Source organism: Mobula birostris, chromosome 26, assembly GCF_030028105.1.
Source record: "Mobula birostris isolate sMobBir1 chromosome 26, sMobBir1.hap1, whole genome shotgun sequence".
Lineage (NCBI taxonomy): Eukaryota > Metazoa > Chordata > Chondrichthyes > Myliobatiformes > Myliobatidae > Mobula > Mobula birostris.
Genome location: NC_092395.1, coordinates 28,695,711 through 28,721,200, shown reverse-complemented (window position 1 = coordinate 28,721,200; position 25,490 = coordinate 28,695,711). Strand labels below are relative to the sequence as shown.

General features: G+C 44.2%; 1 protein-coding gene across 1 annotated transcript; it reads left to right on the top strand.

Annotated features, from left to right (window-relative positions):
• LOC140188013 (uncharacterized) lies at positions 1-24,461 on the top strand. The gene is made up of 5 exons (XM_072243889.1): positions 1-658; positions 8,754-8,850; positions 15,162-15,276; positions 22,512-22,613; positions 23,927-24,461. Exons 1-5 carry the CDS (start codon positions 221-223, stop codon positions 23,934-23,936), a joined length of 762 nt encoding a protein of 253 aa, XP_072099990.1. The 5' UTR covers positions 1-220; the 3' UTR covers positions 23,937-24,461.
• The last annotated feature ends 1,029 nt before the right edge of the window (positions 24,462-25,490 follow it).

The window sequence follows — 25,490 nt, the reverse complement described above, 5'->3', positions numbered from 1 at the left end:
ATTTGTTAATTAGAAGATTAACGAGATTGACTTGTATTTTTGAGCTGATATTATGGTAAAGTGGGTGGGTGTCAGATGTTTGGACAGGGGCGCAATTTCAGTGCTTGCCATAGGCGCTGTTTTCTGCAGATACGCCCCGGTAGCCAGGGAGGAGTTAGCAGCCACTCGGAAACTTCGGCCGCTCACGACTTGTTGCTGAAGTTCCTTGTAGCCAGGCAGGATGCAGAGCGGGAGTTGTATAGCTCGGCAGCTCCCCCGTCTCCTTTTCCTTGCCAGAGTCGTCGTCCTCGTCCTCGGCGTCCTGGGATGGACGCTCTTTTTTGCCAATCTGGGGAAACTCAACTCCGAAACGGCGGGACTGCAGATGCAGATCAGAGAGTTGCAGAGGGAGAAAGAGAGCCTGCTGGAGGACAACGGGAAGCTGCAGAGGGAGAGAGACGAGCTGCGGAAGGAGAGAGACGAGCTGCGGAAGGAGAGAGACGATCTGCGGAGTGAGAGAGACGAGCTGAGGAGGGAGAGAGACGAGTTGCGGAAGGAGAGAGACAATCTGCGGAGTGAGAGAGACGAGCTGCGGAGGGAGAGAGACGAGCTGCGGAGTGAGGGAGACGATCTGCGGAGTGAGAGAGACGAGCTGCGGGAACGTCAGCAGAAATGCGAGGTGAGAGCCCTGGATCTTGGGGCAGAGATCACACAGCGCAGTAAAGCTCCAGAACTGATCAGTAGGACCCGGGACTGGAATGCGGTGAAGTAGAGAGGTCGATCCCATACCCGGTGAAAATTAGGGAGCGCCGCACTGTCAGGGGCTCGGGAGTGAGATATGAAGTTCACTGGAGGAGTTGGAGGCCAGTGCCGCAGGAAGGAGCTCCAGGCGACTGAAGGAGCGGTGCATCATTGGACGGGCAGTACTGAGGGACTTTTATCCCTCTGGTTGTGGAGATTTGGGAGGTGCTGTCCAGGTGGACTAGGCATAGCCCACAGAGGTGACAAGTGTCTAAGTTGGTTGGTAAGATGCCATCGAATTGGCTGCATTGCCCACATGGCGTGGACCTCCCTGAGAGCGGTTGGCACCGCACTTAGCCCATCGCATTCCTGACGTGTGCCTTGTCCATGGCGAGAATGGGCTGAATACCCCTTCTCTGAAAATCCGAAATCCAGAATTCTGTTCAGTGCTTCATCTCTGTGCAGCGCACCTGTATTTTCTGCACACCTTTGTCTGCCCGGATTCTGCCCACCATCTGCTCTTCCTGCCCTGAAGTATGTATTGCCCCATATTAGGGAGAAGCGACAGATGGGAGAAGTATCTTTAATATGCTGATGTGCATTATACCAGATGTCAATACTATTTTTGGGGAAAAGGTTCTCAGTTGTTCTTTTCATGCTTCTTGAGTCTGCAGAATATAGATCGAGCTTTAATGAGAGGTTTGGTACTGCTGTCTGTTCAATATTCACCCAGGCTGGAAGGGCCTCCATTGAGAAATAAAACATTGCAGAACTGAGCAGGCCAATAATACCATTTCAGGCTTTTCTTTCAGTTAGTCCTGACGAAGGGTCTCGGCCCGAAATGTCGACTGTACCACTTCCGAGAGATGCTGCCTGACCTGTTGCATTCACCAGCAACTTTGATGTGTGTTGCTTGAAATTCCAGCATCTGTAGATTTCCTTGTGTTCAGGTTCGGGAGCCGTAGCCCTCTCCTTTCATAAGGCAGGCATAGCAACCTAAGTCTCACTCTAGATTTTTTATTAATCCAAATGAATTTACTAAAAATACCATTAAGCTTATCAAAAAATGATTTTGGTAGTGGGAGAGGAAGTGATTGAAAAAGGTATAGACACTTTGGTAATATATTACTTTTGATCATGTTTATACATTGATATGGGCATTGTTATCCATCGATCCAATGTCTCTTTCACTTCGTCCACTAGTGGGTCATAGTTAGTTGGGACGATTGTTTTAATTTCAGGGGCAATTTTGACACCAGGGTAGGTAAATCCTTCCTTTGCATTTATAAATGGGGATTTTATCACTGGTTTCAGTCTTTCTTCTTTGTTCAAAAATAGTATTGATGATTTTGATTTGTTAATGTTATAACCAGAGAATTGCCCAAACAATTCAATCTGTTGTATTAAGTTTGGAATACTGATGGATACATGTGTTAAAAAAAGAATCACGTCGTCAGCATATAAGGGCATTCTATGTTCCTATTCTCCTAGCTGGATGCCCGACAGGCCTGCCTGCGTTCTTATTGCCATAGCCAGGGGTTCTATGGCCAGTATAAACAACATCGGTGACAAAGGGCATCCCTGGCGAGTAGATCACTCCAAGATGACTGGTTTAGAAACTATACTATTTTACAACGAGATCTAGGTGTCCTTGTTCATCAGTCACTGAAAGTAAGCATGCAGGTACAGCAGGCAGTGAAGAAAGCTAATAGCATGCTGGCCTTCATAACAAGGGGAGTTGAGTATAAGAGCAAAGAGGTCCTTCTGCAGTTGTACAGGGCCCTGGTGATACCGCATCTGGAGTATTGTGTGCAGTTTTGGTCTCCAAATTTGAGGAAGGACATTCTTGCTATTGAGGGAGTGCAGCACAGGTTCACAAGGTTAATTACAGGGATGGCGGGACTGTCATATGTTGAAAGATTGGAGCGACTGGGCTTGTATACACTGGAATTTAGAAGGATGAGAGGGGATCTGATTGAAACACATAAGATTATTAAGGGATTGGGCACGCTAGAGGCAGGAAACATGTTCCCGATGTTGGGGGAGTCCAGAACCAGAGGCCACAGTTTAAGAATAAGGGGTAGACCATTTAGAATGGAGCTGAGGAAAAACTTTTTCACCCAGAGAATGGTGGATATGTGGAATGCTCTGCCTCTGAAGGCAGTGGAGGCCAATTCTCTGGATTCTTTCAAGAAAGAGTTAGATAGAGCTCTTAAAGATAGCGGAGTCAAGGGATATGGGGAGAAGGCAGGAACAGGGTACTGATTGTGGATGATCAGCCATGATCACAGTGAATGGTGGTGCTGGCTCGAAGGGCTGAATGGCCTACTCCTGCACCTATTGTCTATTGTCTATTAAGACACTGGCTATTTGGTTTGTATATAAAATCTGAATCCATTTAAGGAAGTCCTTTCCAAATACAAATCTAGGCAATACATTAAATAAGCATGGCCATTCTATTGTATCGAAGGCCTGCCGAGCATCCAGTGATAATACTGCTGTATCTTTAGTGTCAAATTTTTCATGAATTATGTTAAGAACTGTTCTAATATAATGGAATCCTTGGCGTTTTTGCACAAAACCATTCTGACCATTATGAACTAGATGTGGGATATAAGGATCCAATCTTCTTGCTGAGGCTTTACAAAGTATTTATGTGTCCGATCCAATTAGACTTATCGGTCTAAGTGAAGAACGTTCTGTAGGAGGTTTGCTTGGCTTCAAGATCAGCGTTATCATTGCTAGCCATAAGGAGGATGGGAGAGTTCCATCCCGATAAGATTCGTCATACATATTTGAGAGTGGGACTAGCAGACATCCCACCCTGCAAAAACTCATTTCAGGGAGGTAGCACCACCATTTCAGGGAGGTAGCACCCCCGCCCCCTGCAACCCCATATTCCTCCCCCCCCCCCGTCGACCTCCAAAGGTGTCTGTAATACTTTGTTTAGTGATTTTGTCTAATCTGTAAACCAAGTTGGGTATTTGCAGCAGATGTGACATTATAATATGTATTTATATTATCATGTTTATTCTATTACAACCTTAAGCAAGTCTACAGGGAGTTTGGCCTCATCACGTAGGACATCAATAGTGTAGCTGGTTAGCAGCCAGCCAGCTAGTTTAAATCAGGGGTCCCCAACCTTTTTTGCACCGCGGACCGGTTTAATATTGACAATATTTTTGCGGACTGGCCGACTTGGGGCGGGGGGGGGAGGTGGGTGTTAAGCACGACTGGAATATAGGTGATAATTCAACTATAAGTCACTTGTAAGTGGCTAATACACTCAATTTAGTTTCTAAAGGGGTTTATCTAACGAATTTAATGTTAAACACACAGTGCATATTTTCCTCGCATGAATGTAGTGATAAGTCAATTCTAACAGTGGTACCAAACCTCCGTGCCATGAAGAATGCAGCGGTACAGCGGTAGCCGGAACGCAACCAGCACGCCTTTAAGAAAAAAGCCGAGATAAACAAGCTAATTGATTAGGTGCTGCCCGGCACGTAAATGTCGGCCCAGATCAGAGACGACGCAATCAGCAATCGCCTCTGATCTGGGCCAACATTTACATGCCGGGCGGCACCTAATTAATTAGCTTGTTTAAGCTTGTTTATTTCAGCTTTTTTCTGAAAGATGTGCTGGGTGCATTCCAGCCACCGCTGTATTCTTCGTGACCCAGCGGTTGGGGACCACTGAATGATAAGTCACTTATAAGTCAATAGCATCATAACATTTTAAGCAACACACATGAAAGTTGCTGGTGAACGCTTTCAGAAATGAGTTCGGTGGGGCAGGAGACAAGCTGAGACAAGTAACATTTGGATATTAAACACACAGCGCATATTTTCCTCGTATGAACATATAAAATCATTGCAACACACCAATATCACTGGATCAGTGGGAGCCCTGGGCTTGTTTTCCTGCAAGAAGACAGTCCTATCGAGGGATGATGGGAGACAGCGATACTCGAAGGGGGTTACTTATGTCCAGTCCATTCCGCAATTTAGTTTTTGTTGCATTCATTGCAGAAAACTCTGCTTTGCAGAAATATGTTGGAAATGGAAGCAACGTTTTCAGTGCTTTCGTGGCTATCTCAGGATATTTAGCCTTGACTTTGATCCAGGATGCCGGCAGAGATGTTATGTCAAACATACTTTTCAGCCCACCGTCATTTGCAAGCCTGAGGAGTTGATCTTCTTCCTGCGCTGACATGGATGATTCACCGGGGACATTCACAAATGGGTCACGAACCCATTCCTTTGCACATCTTGGGTCACTGATGACCTCACGTGCATTAAAATTCAACAGTGCGTGACAGAGAATGAGGAGAGGTGCAGCTGACTCATATTGTTTCCTTGCGGCCCGGTGGTTGGGGACTACTCTTCGCACGAAGAGAGACCAATCAGGTTGCTCGCTCTCCCTCTCCCTCTCAAAAAAAATCTATTTCCGGGATATTGTATATAATTTCCAGGCGTTAGGGAGCCACTATCGATATGCGGGAGACTCCCAGAACTTCCGGGACAGGTGGGATGTCTGGACTAGTAATATTTCTTGAAATGTTTTGTAGAATTCAATTGGTAGGCCGTTAGGCCCTGGTGCTTTACCACTGTTAATATTTTGGATAGCCTGCGATAACTCTTCAATTGTTAAACCTCTATCTAACTGCTTTTTTGCATCTTCTGTCAGTGTGTGGAATTGAATCTTATCAAGAAATATGTCCCATTCTTCTGAGGCTTGGGGTCATTCTGATCTATATAAATGTTCATAAAATTCTCTAAAACTGTTATTAATTTCCAATGGGTCTACTGTTCGTCTTCCTGAAGAGGTTATTATACTGTTAATTGCTCTATCAGACTGTATTTTTTAAAATCTCCATGCCAAAAGTTTCTCAGCTTCTCCTCCTTGATTGTAATAAGATTGCTTCAGCCACATTAAACTTTTTGCAGCTTTATCAGCAGATAATTTATTATATTTGGCTCTCAAAAGTAGCAAATCTCTGTTTTGTTGGATCATCCCTTTCCGTTAGTTCTACCTCTAAAGATTTAATTTGTTTTTCCAAAGTTTCCATCTCTATTTTTTGTTTCGACTTGAAGCTTGTATAACTAATGATTTCTCCTCTAATATATGCCTTGAACGCCTCCCATCTTGTGCTGGCACTAGTTTGATCTGTATTTAACTCAAAATAACTATTTTAGTTCCCACAAATTTAACAAAGTCTGGGTTTTGTAGCAATCTCACCTGAAATCACCAGTTAGGGGGACTGTGAATAAATTTCTCTATATGAATACTTAATGTAATAGCAGCATGGTTGCCTATTACTATGCCATCATACCAGCAACTTTTAATCTTTGATAAGAGCTCTCTTGAGACAAGAAAATAATCAATATGAGAATGAGATTTACATGTACTTGAATGACAAGAGTATTCTATTTTGCCAGGGTTTTGTTCTCTCCATACTTCAACCAAATTTATATCCACAATGTATTGTTTTAGTAATTTTCTAGTTTGTGCCTTATAGGTTTCACAGCCTGTAGAGCAATCCATTGCTGGGTTTAAAGTGCAATTAAAGTCTCCCCCAATGATATAAAAGCCTCGTAAAGTGGACAAAGTAAGGAAGAAATCTTCAAAAAAATTAGGATTGTCCTCATTTGGGCCATATATACTGACTAGGTTTAATGTGAAAGAGAAGAGATTATTTTGCATACCTTCCGGCCGAGTCTTGGATTGTTTTCATAATTTGAAATGGTATCGCTCTATGAATAAGAATAAGTACATCTCTAGCATAGTTGTTGTATTTTGCATATATTACTTGGCCAGACCATTTATTCCTTACCGATTTGACACAAATATTTGTATCTGAGACTTTCTTGAAGAAAAATTATTTTAGACTTAAGCTGTTTGATCCTATTCATAACCTGTTTCAATTTGGTTAACTTCTTTAGTCCCCTAACATTCCAGCTCGTGACTTTTATATTAAAGATAATCTGAGTGCTCGTCTGTTCCATATATGGAACATGTCAATTATACCAGGAAAAGGAGTGAGAAATATTACTGCTGTGTTGGGTGCACGACATACATAAAGAAAAACAAAAAACACATATACATTTACACATATAGAGATTTGAACTCTTGAATTCCCCCTCCCTTACTCAAAACAAAGAACTGTAGAGCTTGTGCTGATCCACTCTATGGAGGGGCAAACCTAACTCCATAGGCAACTAGTGGTGTCCATCAACCATGCACCTTATTATATCTTAGAACGTTATATACTCAACCCACTTAGCATAAAAATAAAGTCAAAGCAGCCACTAAACTGTATGCCAGTATTGCCTATTGTAAATGTTCATTCAGGTCCATGGAGTCCCATCTCAATAGAATTAAGGTTTCAACAAACAAAAATGTTGTAAATAATAAAAATAGACAAAACAATAAAGCTATTCTGGCGGTATAAACAACCTCTTAAATACAGGATCTTTTCAAGAATAGAACAAAAGAGGCTAAAGTGGTAGTTCTAGTAAAAGAAAAATAAAGGAAGAAGAAAAAAGATGTCTTCTGAGACTCAGTGTGGGCTTATATCTGTTAAGCAGTCAGTATCAGCTGATTCTCATGGGTACGGAAGTAAATAAATTTCACTACTGCCTTAATCAGACCCCTCAGGTGTGTCCTCGATGGAACTCTTCCGCCTCTTTTGGTGATGAAAACAGGTGTATTTTCCCTTTGTGGAGGACTCTCATCTTGTGTGGATTATGTTGAAATCCGTGGAAAGTTCCTTTTTTGACGAACACTCTTCTGACCGTGTTAAACTCGTTACGCTGTCGCATGGTCTCAGCCGAGAGGTCCTGAGCGAAGTAAAGCTTGTTTCCCTCATACGTGATATTACGCTGTTTAGTGGAGCGGAAAACAAACTCCCGATCTTGAAATCTCAGAAACCGAATGAGAACCGCTCTGTTCTGGTTTGGTTTTGATGGTGCTGGAGTTCGGTGAACTCTTTCTAGAATGAAGGATCTGTAGGTGTCCAGCTCCAGCCAGCACGGCATCATGTTTTGTATGAACTCCAGCAGTGGTTGGTTTCCTTTAGCGCCCTCCCGGAGGCCGAACAACCACAAGTTTTTCCTTCCACTCCGATTCTCCAGGTCTTCAGTCTTGGATTCCAGGTAGGCGATTCGCTTCATGGCGTTGTTCAGCCTTGTTCTTTTCCACGTGCTCCTCTGTCGTCATTATTCGGTTTTCAGTCTCTATCATCCATGTGGTATTGGAAGCAACATTTCGTTTCACCTCCGATATATTGTTTTCCAAGGCAGCGACAGAGTTGGTCATCTTACCCAGGCGGTCATCTATACTGTCCAGTTTGGATCCAAGCTCAGAGCAAAGTAACTTTAATTCAGCTAGCAGCGCCTTTAGCTCCGCCATGTTGCTAGAAACTTCCTTATCTTGCTTCGTCGATGGAGTGTTGATTTTCGATTTTGTTTGAGCCGTGTTTTCGGGTGAAGATATCACAGTACTTGATTGTAGTCATTTTTGGCATAGCCCGAGTTTAGTTTGTATTGCTAACTTAGGGTTTTAAAGTTATTTACTGCAAGGTTGTACGGAAGCATTTATGTTTATCTGTAACACTGAAAGTCAAGTTGTTGGGAAAATGACGAGGTGTAAATCTGAAGCACCTAACACAGGGCAGGAGCTACAGGAGCCCGAAGTCCCAGGTTCAAAAACAATTACTTTCCTTCAAACATTCAGTTCTTGAAACAACTTGTAAACAGGAAACACTATCTCAATATATAAACACTATGACCACTTTACATACCGTGGATGTTTTGTTCCAGTTCTTTCATTTCTCGTTTAATTTTGTATAATATACTGTTAAATTTATGCTTTTCTTGTGAACATAAATTCTCTAATGCAAAGTGTTTGTGACACCACTGCAAGTAAAGTTTTTCAATGCACTTGTACCTATGACAATGAACTTGATCTTGAGTTTGATCTAGAGATCAAAACCAAACCAGAACATTATTTGCTTTTCTCTCTTTAAACAGACATTACTGGAGAAACAGAAAGCAGCTCAGGATGAAACCATCAAAAAACTGACTGATGAGAACAAGGGCTTATATTCCACAAAGAAGGAACTGGAAGGTAGGTCAACAACAGTTGCATTTGTATAGCCTCTTCAGTGCCTGAGAGAACGATATCAAACGACATGTAACGCCAGGGTGGTATTGGACAGCACATAATGGGCAGCAGTTCAAGATCAACGGGATGCAGGAGAGGGCAGGAAATGGGAGAAGTATGAGCCCAGGGATGTACAGACATATGGTTCAAACTCTGCTAGACCCAATGCAGCTCCTCCCGCACCAGGCACTTGTCGACTGCTGCCTCCAGTAATTCCATCTTCACTGGACTGAGCCTGAACAAAGAGCCAAATCTTTGTCATCCCTGTTGACACTAGATGGATGGCAGTAACGTTGCTCACAAAATGCTGGAGGGACTCTGTTGTTCAGGCAGCTGATGAAGGTTCTCTGCACAAAACCTCAGCTGATTATTCCTTTCCACAGATTCTGCCTGACCTACTGAGTTCCTCCAGTGTTTTTTTGTGGAATTTCAGCATCTGCAGAATCTCTTGCTTGGATAGCCTGTCTGCTTGGGCTTGGGCACTAAGGCATTTAGATGAGCCAACTGGCCTTGCATTCCATACGGGGTCACCCCATTCAGTGGAAGAGCGTAGAGAATTAAAGAAACACTTGCACTGTACCATTGATAATCCTTATCACTACAAAGCACTTCCCAGCCAATGGAATACTCTGCAGTATTGTCATAGAAAATAGGAGCAGAAGTATTGTGATGTGGAAGACATGTCTAACATGCTAATAACAGATGCCATGAATGCAATGGAAAGTGAAGAAGGAGAGAAATGACAGAAGTTATAGAAGAGATGAAAAAGGATCTCGTGCTTTCCCGGTATATATGATGAATAAACTCTTCTCAGTCTTCCAGACAGGTACAGCTATCAATTTTAACTGATGTTTCAACGACACACTCTGCCACCTTCATTGGGAACGACGGCTAGATATGTATATTCCAACGGTATTTATACCCCCATCGTCCATCCCCCCAATTGGTTAGTCCTCATCCAATCAGGTTTCTTTTGTCCCACCTTGTTTACAATCAATTTCCAGTTCTTACTTAGGGCGAGGCCTTCGTCCTTGTTAAAATTCTTTTCATCCAGTTTTATTTCAATGGTTTCGTCCACCAGGCAGTCGCAAAAGGTACTGGCATAGCACAGTAGTTTTGTGCTGCTGAAGTCAATCCGATGGCCATTATCAATGCAGTGTTCTGCTACTGCTGATTTCTCCGGGTAACCCAAACAGATACATCTCCTGTACTATCGATGCAGGTTTCCACCATACATCCCTTCTGGCCAATATATACGCTGCTTGGCATTAACAGGAAATCCTGTAAACACCAGCCTGCCTGAGTCCCAGGTCATCCTTGACCCACGTAAACTGTGATGTTGAGCTTCCTTGTGGGTTTATGGATGGAACTAATCCGGTATTTCTTCAGGATCCTGGTGACTACACACAACGTTCCTACAGAATGGCTACAAGGTAAAGAAAATCAGGTCCCTAAAAGGGCCGATGGAAAACCCAGGAAATCTAAAAACAAGGAGGAACCTGTCACAACACCCTGTCTTCCCTATATTGCCACAGTTTCTGGAAGGATAGCTAGGATCCTGAAGAAAATCAGATTAATACCATCCGTGTACCTGCCAGGAAGCTCAAATCACAGTTTATGTGGGTCAAAGATGACCTGGGACTCAGGTCGGCTGGGGTTTACAGGATTCTCTGTGGATGCGGAGCCGCGTACATCAGCCAGAGGATGCAAACCTGCATCAAGGAGCACAGGAGGTGTATCCATTTGGCTTACTTAGAGAAAATGGCGGCAGCAGAAAATTGCATTTGCAATGGCCACAGCATTGACTTTGATTGCACGAAACTGCTGTGCCACACTAATGGCTTTTGGGACCATCTGGTGAAGAAGCCATTGAAATAAAACTAGGGAAAAAGAATTTTAACAATGACAAAGGCCTTACTCTAAGTAAGAACTGGAGTTTGATTGTAAACAAGGTAGGAGAGCAGAAACCTGATTGGATGAGGACTAACCGATCGGGGGGACAGACAGGGGTATAAATACCACCTAACTAGACATCATCCCTGATGAAGATGGCAGAGTTTGTCATCAAAATGTCAGTTAAAATTGATACCTGCACCTGGCTGGAAGCCCAAGAAGAGTTTATTCATTACAGAAGGGGTGTTTGTGATAATTTACCTGTATTCTCTGGACTCTGGGTGGGTCCTGACAGATTGGAAGACAGTGAATGCCATGCCACTGTTTAAAGAAAAGGATGTAGGCAAAAGGCAGGTAACTATAGGCCAGTTTGATTAACGTCTGCAGTTGGGAAGATACTTGAAGCTATCATTAAAGAAGAAATAACGACATCCGATAGAAATGGTTCCTTTAGGCAGGCACAGCAGGGATTCATGAAGGGCATTCCTGTCTGACAAACTTAATGGGGTTCTTTGAGGATATAATGAATATTGTGGATAGAGGGGAATATGAAGATGATGGGTACTTGGATTTCTAGAAGGCATTTGATACAAGATTGTTTAATATCCTTTGTCTTGTTGACATTGAGGAAGGGGTTTATTACCTGGCATCAGCCTTTGAGCTCTTTCACCTCTATCAGTAGGCTGTCTCTTTGTTTTTGGTGATGAGCCCCATCACTGTCATGTCATTGGCGAACTTGACGATGTGATCACTCGGCTGCTTGGCCACGTTGAGGTGCTGAATGCAAGACTTATCCAGAAAATAAGGATGCATGGAGTTATGGGTAATGTATCAGCATGGATAGAGGATTGGTTAACTGACAGAAGGCAGAGGGTTGGAATAAATGGGTATTTCTCCGGCTTCTCCGGTTGGTAGCCAGTGGTGAGCGGAGTGCCGCAGGGGTCACTGCTGGGCTCACAGTGATGTGCCTTCACGATTTGCGTGAGAGGACCAAGTCTGGCATATCCAACTTTGCTGATGACACAAAACTGAGTGGAAAATCAAAATGCTCAGAGGATACAGAGAGCCCTTAGAGAGATACGGATCAGTTAAGTGAGTGGACAAGGGTCTGGCAGATGGAGTACACTGTCGGTAAATGTGAGGTCATCCACTTTGGAAGGAAAATGGAAGATCAGACTATTATTTAAATGGTGAAAGAGTGCAGAGGGTCTTGAAATTGGAAAAGGTTGATTTAAGTGGCAACAGGTTATCAAAAAGGCAAGTGTAACATTGGACATCATTGCTAGAAGGATGAATTTCAGAGCAGAGAGGTTTATGCTGCAACTGTATGGCGTACTGTTTGAGCTGCACTTGGAGCAGGGCATGGAGCTTTGGTCTCATTACTTGAGAAAGGATGTACTGGGTTTGGAGGTGATGCAGAGGAGCTTCACCAGAGAATTCTGGAGTTGATGGAGTTAACCTATGAGGAGAGATTGAGTTGCCTGGGACTATATTCAGTGAATTTAGAAGAATTTTGAAACAAAAAATTATGAAAGGGATGTATAAAACCGAGGCAGGAAAGTTGTTTTCACGGGTAGATGAGACTAGAATTAGGGTCATAGCCTCAAGATTCAGGTGAGAGAATTTAGGATGGAGGTGAGAAAGAACTGCATTTCCCAGACAGTTGTGAATCTGTGCAATTGTCTGCCCAGTGAAGCAGCAGAGGCCGCCCCTCTAACAGTTTTGCCAAACAGTTTTTAACTGGTGTCAGGGGACCCAGAGGATGGGCAAGGGGTATATTCAGAGGGACAGAGGGAGAAAAAGGAGAGTGAGAGAAAGAATGTGTGTATAAAAATAAATAACAGATGGGGTACGAGGGGGAGGTGGGGCATTAGCGGAAGTTAGAGAAGTCGATGTTCATGCCATTAGGTTGGAGGCTACCCAGACGGAATATAAGGTGTTGTTCCTCCAACCTGAGTGTGGCTTCATCTTTACAGTAGAGGAGGCCGTGGATAGACATGTCAGAATGGGAATGGGATGTGGAATTAAAATGTGTGGCCACTGGGAGATCCTGCTTTCTCTGGCAGACATGGCGTATGTGTTCAGCAAAGCGGTCTCCCAGTCTGTGTCCGGTCTCGCCAATATATAAAAGGCCACATCGGGAGCACCGGACGCAGTATATCACCCCAGCTGACTCACAGGTGAAGTGTCGCCTCACCTGGAAGGACTGTTTGGGGCCCTGAATGGTGGTAAGGGAGGAAGTGTAAGGGCATGTGTAGCACTTGTTCCGCTTACACGGATAAGTGCCAGAAGGGAGATCAGTGGGGAGGGATGGGGTGGACGAATGGACAAGGGAGTTGCGTAGGGAGCGATCCCTGTGGAAAGCAGAGGGGGGGGGAGGGAAAGATGTGCTTAGTGGTGGGATCCCGATGGAGGTGGCGGAAGTTACGGAGAATAATATGTTGGACCCGGAGACTGGTGGGGTGGTAGGTGAGGACCAGGGGAACCCTATTCCTAGTGGGGTGGCGGGAGGATGGAGTGAGAGCAGATGAACGTGAAATGGAGGAGATGCGTTTAAGAGCAGAGTTGATAGTGGAGGAAGGGAAGCCCCTTTCTTTAAAAAAGGAGGACATCTCCCTCGTCCTAGAATGAAAAGCCTCATCCTGAGAGCAGATGTGGCGGAGACAGAGGAATTGCGAGAAGGGGATGGCGTTTTTGCAAGAGACAGGGTGAGAAGAGGAATATTCCAGATAGCTGTGAGAGTCAGTAGGCTTATAGTAGATATCAGTGGATAAGTTGTCTCCAGAGACAGAGACAGAAAGATCTAGAAAGGGGAGGGAGGTGTCGGAAATGGACCAGGTAAACTTGAGGGCAGGGTGAAAGTTGGAGGCAAAGTTAATAAAGTCAATGAGCTCTGCATGCCTGCAGGAAGCAGTGCCAATGCAGTCGTCGATGTAGCGAAGGAAAAGTGGGGGACAGATACCAGAATAGGCACGGAACTTAGGTTGTTCCACAAAGCCAACAAAAAGGCAGGCATAGCTAGGACCCATACGGGTGCCCATAGCTACACCTTTAGTTTGGAGGAAGTGGGAGGAGCCAAAGGAGAAATTATTAAGAGTAAGGACTAATTCTGCTAGACGGAGCAGAGTGGTGATAGAGGGGAACTGATTAGGGCTGGAATCCAAAAAGAAGCATAGAGCTTTGAGACCTTCCTGATGGGGGATGGAAGTATATACGGACTGGACATCCATGGTGAAAATAAAGCGGTCCAACATATTATACTCCGTAACTTCCGCCACCTCCATCAGGATCCCACCACTAAGCACATCTTTCCCTCCCCCCCTCTCTCTGCTTTCCACAGGGATCGCTCCCTACGCGACTCCCTTGTCCATTCGTCCCCCCCATCCCTCCCCACTGATCTCCCTCCTGGCACTTATCCTTGTAAGTGGAGCAAGTGCTACACATGCCCTTACACTTCCTCCCTTACCACCATTCAGGGCCCCAAACAGTCCTTCCAGGTGAGGCGACACTTCACTTGTGAGTCGGCGGGGGTGATATACTGCGTCCGGTGCTCCCGATGTGGGCTTTTATATATTGGCGAAACCCGACGCAGACTGGGAGACCGCTTTGCTGAACACCTACGCTCTGTCCGCCAGAGAAAGCAGGATTTCCCAGTGGCCACACATTTTAATTCCACATCCCACTCCCATTCTGACATGTCTATCCACGGCCTCCTCTACTGTAAAGATGAAGCCACACTCAGGTTGGAGGAACAACACCTTATATTCCGTCTGGGTAGCCTCCAACCTGATGGCATGAACATCGACTTCTCTAACTTCCGCTAATGCCCCACCTCCCCCTCGTACCCCATCACACATTCTTTCTCTCACTCTCCTTTTTCTCCTTCTGTCCCTCTGAATATACCCCTTGCCCATCCTCTGGGTTCCCCCCTCCCCCTTGTCTTTCTTCCCGGACCTCCTGTCCCATGATCCTCTCATATCCCTTTTGCCAATCACCTGTCCAGCTCTTGGCTCCATCCCTCCCCCTCCTGTCTTCTCCTATCATTTTGGATCTCCCCCTCCCCCTCCCACTTTCAAATCCCTTACTAACTCTTCCTTCAGTTAGTCCTGACGAAGGGTCTTGCCCTGAAACGCCGACTGTACCTCTTCCTAGAGATGCTGCCTGGTCTGCTGCGTTCACCAGCAACTTTGATGTGTGTTGGCTGTATGTAAGAGAAGGTGTTTCACTCTGTCATTCCCACACTTGTCAGACTGCATTAGAACATAGAAGTATCTCTTTCAAATATTATTCACGTAAATCATGAAACACAGAGACAAGGTTTTAATTTGCATTGACTTATCCTTTCTCCCCAGTTCATCAATCTTTAACTCTTATTTTTAAAGGTAATCTTCAGGATTGTGAAGAGGCACAACTGCGTTACAGCCGCGAGATACAGGAGTGCAAGAAAAATAATGAACACATTTTGGAAAGACTTAATTCTGAACTGAAGCTTGCTCAGTGAGACCTTGTGCATTTTAAAATGAATTTTATTTGAAGTCCTATAGGGGATTGTATGGGACCCAGAGATGGGTGCATAGATAAAACTCGGGTGGGGATTTAGGGATACGTGTGAAAGGGGGGACGCTGCATTTCTCTGGGGTAAGTGTGGTGGAAGCAGAGGCAATTGTAAAGGGCCGCCACTGATACAATGAAAGACAGAGTGACATCTTTCTGCGTGGATCAGTCTATGGGAGAAACTGGAAAGGCAGATCATGTTCCTCTGGGGTACTTCCAACAATTGTAGCATTATCCCAAATTTCTTGGCAGTTAAATATTTTTGAAGCCAAAACGGAAAGTGCTGGAAACATTCAGGTTGATGGAGAGAGAAACAGAGTTAACATTTTATGTTAATCACATTTCATCAGAGATTAGGGGTGAGAAATGAAACAGGTATCCGTAACACTCACAAAATGCTGGAGGAACTCGGCGGGTCAGCGAGCATCTATGGAAATGAATTAATGCTTGACGTTTTGGGCCGAGACCCTTCATCAGGACAGGATATTGGTATATTGGTAACGGGTTTATTAAGGTAGTTCTATCGAGTATAAAGAAACCAAACTTAACACAAACAATAGTCACAGTGTTCCCACAAAACCTCAGAGACTTGCTGTCAGAGTGGGTGTCATACGGTCTCTGCTGTTTTCTCTTCCTTCTCGTTATATTTGTCCTCTCTCAGAGACATTTATACTGGCAGACTTCAAAAGAAGGCTACTTGTATTTCAAAGGATCGCACTCATCCTGGACATCACCTGTTTTCCCCTCTACCTTCTGGGAAAAGATACAGAGCATTAAGGATGAAAACAAAAAGACTCCTTAACAGCTTCTACTCACAAGCAGTGAAACGTATAACACCCCCTTCCCTTCTCCTGCCCCCCTCCTAAGACGGCGGCAGCTAAATGCATCACACTTCCAGGAATGGCAGGTGTGCAATAATCCTACCCCCCCTCCCCCATCCATATATTATTAATTTTGCACTGCACTCCTGAGGTTTCAGAGTTTATTTTATGTATATATTCTTTGTCATGCTGCAAAACTTTGAGCTGCTAAACTGTGTTTCATTGCTCCACAACAATGACAACAAAGATATTCTTCTTCTTCTTCTTCTTCTTCTCTCTCGGTATCAGAACCCATTTTTCATACACTCTCTTTAAGCAAACTAGTTCCAGATCTACTTTACTCTGCCACTTTGACAGTTTCCCTTTCCCTGCTTGGAACCGGCTCATATTTATCGTACAGACAATCACTCTATATTTCCTTTCACTCACCAAGGCTACCTGTGATCCTTTTGTTTCCTCCCTGAATACAGGCCAAACCAGTCCCTTCCACAAATGCAGTTCTCAGCTTGTTCTCACCATGTGTTGTACAAGATTTCCAGCATCTTTAAAATCTCTTGATTTCTTTTTCAACTCCAGAGGCTCTGAATGACCAGCTGGCTTTTTCCCACCTTTCTCCTTTTTAGTCTCTTGTTTTGTGCTTTTCCCTCCTCCAATTTGGCTAATTACAATTAATACCAGAGGGCGTAGTTTTAGTGATTGGTGGAAATTATAGAGGGGATGTCCGAGGTACACAGAGAGTGGCGGGTACATGGAACGCCCTGCCCTGCCAGGGGTGGTGATACTTTAGGGGCAATTAAGAATCTCTTAGAAAGGCATGTAGATGATAGAAAAACTGAGAAATGTTGGAGAGAAAAGTTATTTGATCTCATAGTAGGTTATTGAGCTAATGGGCCTGTACTGTACTGTAATGTTCTATGTCCTACGCTCTAATTTCCTCATCAACATCTTGCCCGAAGGCAGCTTCGTAAAACAGTGCTTCTCCATGGCAACCTTGCCTTCAGCGATCGAAGAAACCTACACAACGTACTGGAGGAACTCAGCAAGTCAGGCATCATCTATGGAGGGCAACAGATTAGCGGTGGACCTATTGATCTGGAGAGAGAGTGAGCTTTGCATAGGTCGGGGAGAAGAGTTTTTTAAAAAGTGCGTTTCGCAGGGATCGGCGCATTAGTGGCGGACCGATCTATTCGCAATTCATTAGTAGGAGCAAATAAAAGTAAAGCAGGGTGAAAGCAGAGTGGTCATTGTGTGAGTGGACCAGTGTAGGAGTGGGAACTTGAGGCTTTGGCGAGGAGGCACAGGTAAGTAACAAATAAGGCTAGTGTCGTGATTGAAAAAAAAGTCACTAAATTACAGCTAATTAAATAAAGTAGGGATGATGTAGGATCAGGTGATGTGCTGTACCTGCATGATGTGGGAGCTGGTGGACCCCGTAGTGGTTCCTGGTGACCACATGGGCAGCAAGAGTTGTCTGCTCGAGGAAGTCAGGCTGGAAGTTTTTGGCCTGGAATCTGAGCTTCAAACACTGCAGCACATCAGGGAGAAGGAGAGTTACCTGGATTCGCTGTTTCAGGAGGTAGTCACACCCGTTAGATTAACTACCTCAAGTTTGGTCTGTGGTGAGGGACAAGAGGGTGTGACTGCGAGTGAGGTAGGTAGTGGGATCCAAGAGACAGTGCTGGAGGAGCTTGGCCCTTGAGCTTGTCCAACAGGTCTGAGATTTTTGCTCCCTGTGTGGATGAGAGTGGTGGCTGTAGGAAGGATGAGCAACCTAATTGTGGCATTGCAGTTCAGGGAGCTATTCAAGAGGGGAGGGTGAGAAGAGAAATGTAGTGGTAATTGGGGATAGTATAGTCAGGGGAATAGACAGAGTCGTCTGTCACGGGGATAGAGTGTCCCGAAGGCTGTGTTGCCTGCCTGGTGCCCAGGTTCGGGACATCTTATCTGACCTGCAGCGGAATTTGTAGTGGGAGGGGAAAGATCCAGTTGTCATGGTCCATGTGGGTACCAATGACATAGGCACAATGAGGAAAGAGGTTTTGCTGAGGGAATTTGAGCAGCTGGGGACTAAATTAAAATGCAGGACCAAAAGGTAGTAATCTCTGGATTACTGCCTGAGCCACATGCAAATTGGCAGAGGGTCAAAAAGATTAGAGAGTTAAATGCATGGCTCAAGGATTGGAGTGGGAGAAGCGGGTTTGAATTAATGGAAATTGGCACAAGTATTGGGGAGGGAGGGAGCTGAACCAATGTGAAAGGCCCCACCTGAACTGTGATGGGACCCGAATCTTAGTGAGTCACATAACTAGGGCTGCAGATAGGGTTTTAAACTAAATAGTAGGAGTTGAACAGATTGGAGAAGTATGGATAAAGTAAGATGGAAAAATGTGGATAAAGATAAAGAAAAAAGCTAAAGATAAAAAAGAGAAAAGTAAGAGTGTGTGAAGAAAAGTCAAATGCAAAAGACTAAAAGATTACAAGATTTTAAAAGCACAATAAGTGTAAGGGCATTTGATCTCAATGCTCGTAGTATTCGAAAGAAGGTCAGTGAGCTTGTGGCTCAAATCAGTACAAAGGGCTATGATTTAGTGGCCATTACAGAGACATGGTTGCAGGGTGGAGAGGACTGGGAATTAAATATCCAAGGATATCAGATAATACGGAAGGATAGGCAGGACGGTAATGGAGGTGGGGTAGCACTCTTAATTAAAGATGAGATCAGGATGATAGTGAGAGACGATATAAGACCTAAGGAGTAGAATGTTGAATCCATCTGGGTAGAGATTAGGAATAGTAAAGGGAAACAATGACTGGTGGGAGTTGTCTATCGCCCACTGAATAGTAACATTACAGTGGCATAGGCAATAAACAGAGAAATATCTGAGGCATTTAGAATGGGACAGCAGGTATCACCGAGGATTTTAACTTGCACATAGATTGGGTGAGTCATGTTGGATGAGGCAGTCTAAGGAGGTCTTCATAGAAGTCCGTGATAGCTTTCTTGAACAGCCTGTTACTGAACCTACAAGGGAACAGACTATATTGGATCTGGTCCTGTGCAATGGGACTGTAAAATTAGTGATCTTGTAGTTAGGGATTCTCTTAGAAAGAGGATGATTGTATTTCTCTTACAAATGGAGGGTGCCATAGTCCAATCTAAAACCAGTGTATTATGCCTAAACAATGGAGACTACAATGGGAGGAGGGAGGATTTGGCTAGTGTAGACTGAGAACGCAGGTCATGTGGTGGGTCAGTTGAGGAACAGTGCAAGACTTTCAAAGAAATTTTTCACGGTGCTCAACAAAAGTATATTCTGCTTAAAAGCAAGGACAGTAAGGGTGTGGAGAGCCAGCCTTGGATAACGAAGGAAATAAAAGAAGGCATCAAACTAGAAGCTCGTGCATACAAAGTCGCCAAGAATAGTGGGAAACTGTAAGATTGGGAAAATCTTAAAAAGCACTGTTCAAAAAAGGATGTAGGCAAAAGGCGGGTAACTATAGGCTAGATAGTTTAACATCTGTAGTTGGGAAAATGTTTGAAGCTATCATTAAAGAAGAAATAGTGAAGCACCTTGAAAGAAATGGATCCATCAGGCAGATACAGCATGGATTCAGCAAAGGGATGTCTTGTTTGACAAATTTACTGGAGTTCTTTGAGGCTATAATGAACGCAGTGGATAGAGGAGAACAGATGGGTGTTACTTACTTGGATTTCCAGAAGGTGTTCAATAAGGTGTCACAGAAAAGACTTTTCCATAAGATAAGGATGCATGAAGTTGGGGTGGGGGGAGTGATATATTAGGATGGGTAGAGGATTGATTAACTAATAGAAAGCAGAGAGTTGGGAGACATGGGTGTTACTCTGGTTGGCAATCAGTGGTGAGCAGGGAGCTGCAGGGTTCGTGCTGGGCCCGCAACTGTTCACGATATACATTAATGATCTGGAAGAAGGGACCGAGTGTAGTGTATCTAAATTTGCTGATGATACTAAATTGAGTGGAAAAGGAAATTGTGCAGAAGATGCAGAGAGTCTGCAGAGAGATATAGATAGGTTAAGTGAGTGGGCAAGGGTCTGGCAGATGGAGTACGATGTTGGTAAATGCGAGGTCATCCACTTTGGAAGGAAAAATGAAAGTGCAGATTATTATTAAACATGCTGCTGTGCAGAGAGACTCGGGAGTGCTTGTGCATGAATTACAAAAGATTTGTTTGCAGGTGCAGCAGGCGATCAAGAAGGCAAATGGAATGTTGGCCTTCATTGCTAGAAGGATTGAATTTAAGAGCAGGGAGGTTATGCTGCAGCTGTACAGGGTACTGGTGAGGCCACACCTGGAGTACTTCCTGCAATTCTGGTCTCCTTATTGAAGAAGGATATACTGGCTTTGGAGGCAGTTCACCAGGTTGATTCCAGAGATGAAGGGGTTAGACTATGAGGAGAGATTGAGTCGCCTGGGACTGTAGTCGCTGGAATTCAAAAGAATGAGAAAAGATTTTATGGAAACATATAAAATTATGAATGGGATGGATAAGATAGAGGCAGGAAAGGTGTTCCCATTGGTAGGTGAGACTACAACTATGGGACATAGCCTCAAGTTTTGGATGAGTAGATTTAGGCTGGAGATGAGGAGGAAATGTTTTACCAGAGAGTGGTGAATCTGTGGAATTCTCTGCCTAATGAAGCAGTGGAGGCTACCTCAGTAAATATATTTAAGACAAGATTGGATAGATTTTTGCATAGTAGGGGAATTAAGGGTTATGGGAAAAGGCAGACAGGTGGAGATGAGTCCATGGCCAGAGCAGCCATGATCTTATTGAATGGCAGAGCAGGCTTGATGGGCCAGATGGCCTATTCCTGTTCCTATTTCTTATGTGCTTAAATCGTTGATGTTTCGGGCCAAGATTCTTCATCAGGACTGGAAAGGAATGGAGCAGAGACCAGAAGAGAAGGTGGGCTGAAGGGGAAGGCGGACAAGCTGGCAAGTGATAGATAAGAGCAAGCGAGGGGTACGGTGAGTGGTTGGGGGAGAGGGGATGAAGTAAGAAGTGGGAGGTGATAGATAAATGATGTATAGGGCTGCAGAAGAAAGAATCTAACAGGAGAGGACAGTGAACCTCAGAAGAAAGGGAAGGAGGAGGGGGACCAGAGGGAGGTGATGGGCAGGCGAATGAAGAGAAGGGGTGTGAGACTTCATCTATCAGAGAAATTCCTTTTGTCCAATTCATCCCTCCTCCCCTCTCTCTATAACTTGAAACCAACTTTTTTCTCACTTTTCTAATTCTGGTGAAGAGTCTTTGACTGGAAGCATTAACTTTGTTTCTCTTTCCACTAATCATACCTGACCTCTGAGCATTTCCAGTATTTTATCTTTTTATTTCAGACTTTAGACATATGCTGTATTTTGTTAACACAAGAGATCCTTCAGATGTTGGAAAGCCAAAGCAACACACACAAAATGCTGGAAGAACTCAGCATGTCAGGCAGCATCTGTGGAAATGAACAAAGAGTTGAAGTTTCAGACCAAGACCCTTCTTCAGGACTGTGGGTTGCAGTATTTCTGCGTGTTTTGCGTTTGTTGCAGTATTTTGTTCTTCTACATCAAACCCTTCTTCAAAGGTTCATTTTAGTGTCAAAGTGTGCATGTACAATACAACTCTCATAATCGTCTTCTCAAGATAGCCATGAAGTACAGAAAAACAATGGGAGTCATTGAAGGAAAAAGCTCCCCTGCTCCTCTTTTCTCACATGGAAAGGAAAAGGTAACAAAACTCACAAACCCCGAACGCCCAACACCCTCCCTCGCCAAAAAGAGCAACTGCTTTGTAGACATATTCCAGGTAAATTTAATATACTTGTTTTGTCCCTGCTTCAAATAACATTTTACAGTCCACACGTTTCACACATTTTTCTTTTGCAGCACATTCCCTGACTAATCATCATACTTTGCAGTTTGACCAAAGACTATTTCAACACCATTAATGCTGCTGTAGTTGTGGTGTCACACTGTTCCATTGCAGCAAGGCAAACACTGAAATACACCAGGAACACTTCTAAATAGGCTTTAATATTTGCAACATTCTATTATTGGTTTAAACTAGTTCTTACAAAAGCATAGTGATAACCTGGGCAGTGGGAAAGGATTAAATGGGGTGTAGAATGGTAGGAAGGTAGATATAGGTGCAAAGGATGGTGTGTAGAGATGTGGGGGTCAAACATCCCTGTTTTCTGGAGAGAATTGCCTGGGAATTTGGACCACTAGTGTTTATACTAAACCTTGGCCTCAGGAAGGCCTTTTATCATTCTCTGTTATAAATACAATTGGAAATTAATTCTTAATTACCTGAACTTGTTTCTTACAGACACAACCGTGGGAGTAAATCATATGAAAATCAGGGATGTAACTTTTGGTGGTGGATTTTGTGTTTTGTTTTGAGCTTTTGCCTGGCTCGTTGCTGTGATGGGTAAGTTGAAGCACTGAAAGGAAAGTCTATGAACAGTGAAGAAGGGGAGGACGTGTGTGTGATAATGTAGGGTGGAGCTCAGGAATGTGGGAGATGGTGTAGAACGTGTGGCAGGAGCAGGGGTGCAGTGCTAGCTGGAGCGCGTCCGGCACATCTTTAAGAAAAAAGACAAAATAAACAAGCTAATTAACTAGGTGCCACCCAGGGTGATTTGAGTGTCTCAGAAACTGCTGATCTCCTGGGATTTTTATGCACAACAGACTGTGGAGTTTACAAAGAATGATGCCAAAAACATCCAGTGAGTGTATTTAGCAAGATGTTTTCGCTCACAGAACAGCCACTCGCTGCATGTTTTTTTCTTTTTGACATCATTCTTCGTAAGCTCCAGAGTCTGTTGTGTGTAAAAATCCCAGGAGATCAGCAGTTTCTGAGATACTCAATCACCCTGGGCGGCATCTAATTAATTGGCTTTTTTCTTCAAGATGTGCCGGACGCGCTCTGGTGCGCTACGGCTAGCACTGTCCACTGGGCAGGAGTGTGGAGGAGAGGAATGGGAGAAGCGGGGAGGAGTGAGTGGAGAAGATTGCAGGAGCGCCAGTGTGGGGTGGTGGCATCTGAGGGAAAGGTGTTGAGTTGTGGAGAAAGATTATGGGATGGAGTTTGGAGGATGGTTTGCGTGTGCAGGGGTGCAAGAGAGAAAGTGGGAAAGGGTTTGTATTAAGGAGAGAGAGTATTATTTGAGAAAGCATTAGGGAGGAACAAGGGAAGGATTGAAATAAGGGGCTGTATAGAGAGAGATAGGGGAAAGGTTATATATGGAGAGCAGGTGGGGAATGAGGCATGGAAGGTGAGGTGTAGGGAGCAGGTGTTGAGGAACTGTGGGAGAGGAGGGAGGGTGACTGGGGGAGGATGAGAGAGAAGGTTGTGTGTGGGGAATGGGCAATAAGGGGGAGGGGGAGGGAAGGGGTTCGGGCTGTGGTGTCCTGATGTGGGAAAGGGAGAGAGGGGTTAGAGGATGATAGTGGAAGAGGAGTTTGGGAAGGGGTAGGGTGTGAGGAATACGGGTAGATCAAGAGGTGTGGGTGAGGGTGCCCTGGGTTCACCAGTGGAGAGTAGGGTATGAGGAATGGAGCTAGGTGGGTGGGGAATTGTGGCATGGGGTAAGGGAGGTGTGGAGCTGAGCTGGCTGTTAGAGCTTCAGGCATTATGCTGGTGTATGGAGAAGGGATATGCAGAGTGTGCATTGGCGATTCTTGTGGGCGGTGGGCTGAAGGACAATAGAAATGTCTCATGATTTTTGTTGTGTCCTGAAGGTTTCAATGAAAAAAGGAAGACCCCAGTACGCAGGGAATGATTGCTGGTTATAAACAGAAGGAAACATGAACTCTGACCCTCTGGACACAATCCCCTAAAGGAATCTGAGCAGTTACCCTGTGATGAAGCAGCAACACCCACGCTCCCCGAGGTGCTCATGCTGAAATAGTGGGTGCAAAGATCTACAGCTTAGGCAGCGATATAACCCCGAAATATAACATGTATGGCACAGAATGTGAATGAGCCATTATGTATTCCCTTCCTATTCCTCAGCTCACATGGTCTGCCCTATCATGGACTTGAAACCTCATCCCTGGTTTTGGACTCCCCCCCCAACGCCTGCACTGTGCTTTGTCACATCAGTGAAGCACTACGTATCCTCCTGTCCTCACTCTCATCTGGTGATCACTTCATGCCTCTGTACAAAGTGGGAAATGTCCTTGGTCTATCTCTAAGATGGTTATGGGGTTACTACATGTATTTTTAATTAAATTCTTCTCTATAAATTACAATAAAATATAATTGCTAAAAACAGCTGTCAAGTCGGATTTTGTTGCTTCCACTGAACTCCTGATAGTTCCAGACACCATCTGGATAATTTTCATTTCATTTATAGGATGTGAAATTCGGCAGCCAGCCTTGCTGACCATTTCAGAGGGTGTTGTTGTCTCAAGTCACACAGAGACCAGACTCATAAGGATGACAGATTTCTGGATTGGAAATCAAGTGGATTTTTGAAACAACCTACTAATGATACAAGCTTTTGATTCAAGGTTTAGTTCTTTACCTGGGTTTAGTTATAAGGTTACCAAGTGGGTACCAATGTTTTGTTATATTCCACAGTGGGATTTCAACTTGCATTCTACATATCAACTGGCCAGCTAGCTGGATACCAGCCCAGTAACTTAACCACTCTGCACTACACTGCATTGTAGCAGAGCATGAAACAACCACACAGGAGTCCAGCAGGACTCAGTGTAACCATCTGCTTTCTCTGCACTGAAACCCAGCTATGAACCAGTAACAGAAGCTTAGCAAGATTGCCCAACAAGTATCTTGGCACACATTCATACAAATCAATAAAACTGAGGCATGTAACCAAGGGTTGGATGGCCCTTGTTCACCATCAATGGACTATCATTACAAAACATACTCTGATTGCTATTATTCGCAATGAAAACTCCAAAGCCTTTCCATCAGATACTAGCCTGTAACCTAGTCCCAGATACTGGTTATCCTATTTATAACACTACCCTCTGAACCCTTCAATTAGATTCCAGCTGATAGCTTACTCCCAACTGTTCACTATTGGTATATAAACACCTTGACCACTGCCTTTACTGGCCTTTAAATCCTTCCCAGTGTCTGTTATACACACGTTCATTAAACCCTTTGATTAGTCTCCAGCCTGACTATGGCATATGAGTAGATATTATTGCATCAATAAACCCCCTGAACTCTTAAGTTGCAGGTATTACTTACCGTTAGACATTGGCTATTTTATATTTAAATTTACTTTCCCCTCACTCCAAACCCCAAGCTCAATCTCAGACTCCTTCTACT

Bases quoted from the DNA above. Each gene is read 5' to 3' on its own strand.
- LOC140188013 (XM_072243889.1), top strand. From the start codon at position 221: ATGCAGAGCGGGAGTTGTATAGCTCGGCAGCTCCCCCGTCTCCTTTTC. The intron at 659-8,753 runs GTGAGAGCCCTG...CTCTTTAAACAG, and splicing joins AACGTCAGCAGAAATGCGAG to ACATTACTGGAGAAACAGAA. The intron at 15,277-22,511 runs GTGAGACCTTGT...TGTTTCTTACAG, and splicing joins TCTGAACTGAAGCTTGCTCA to ACACAACCGTGGGAGTAAAT.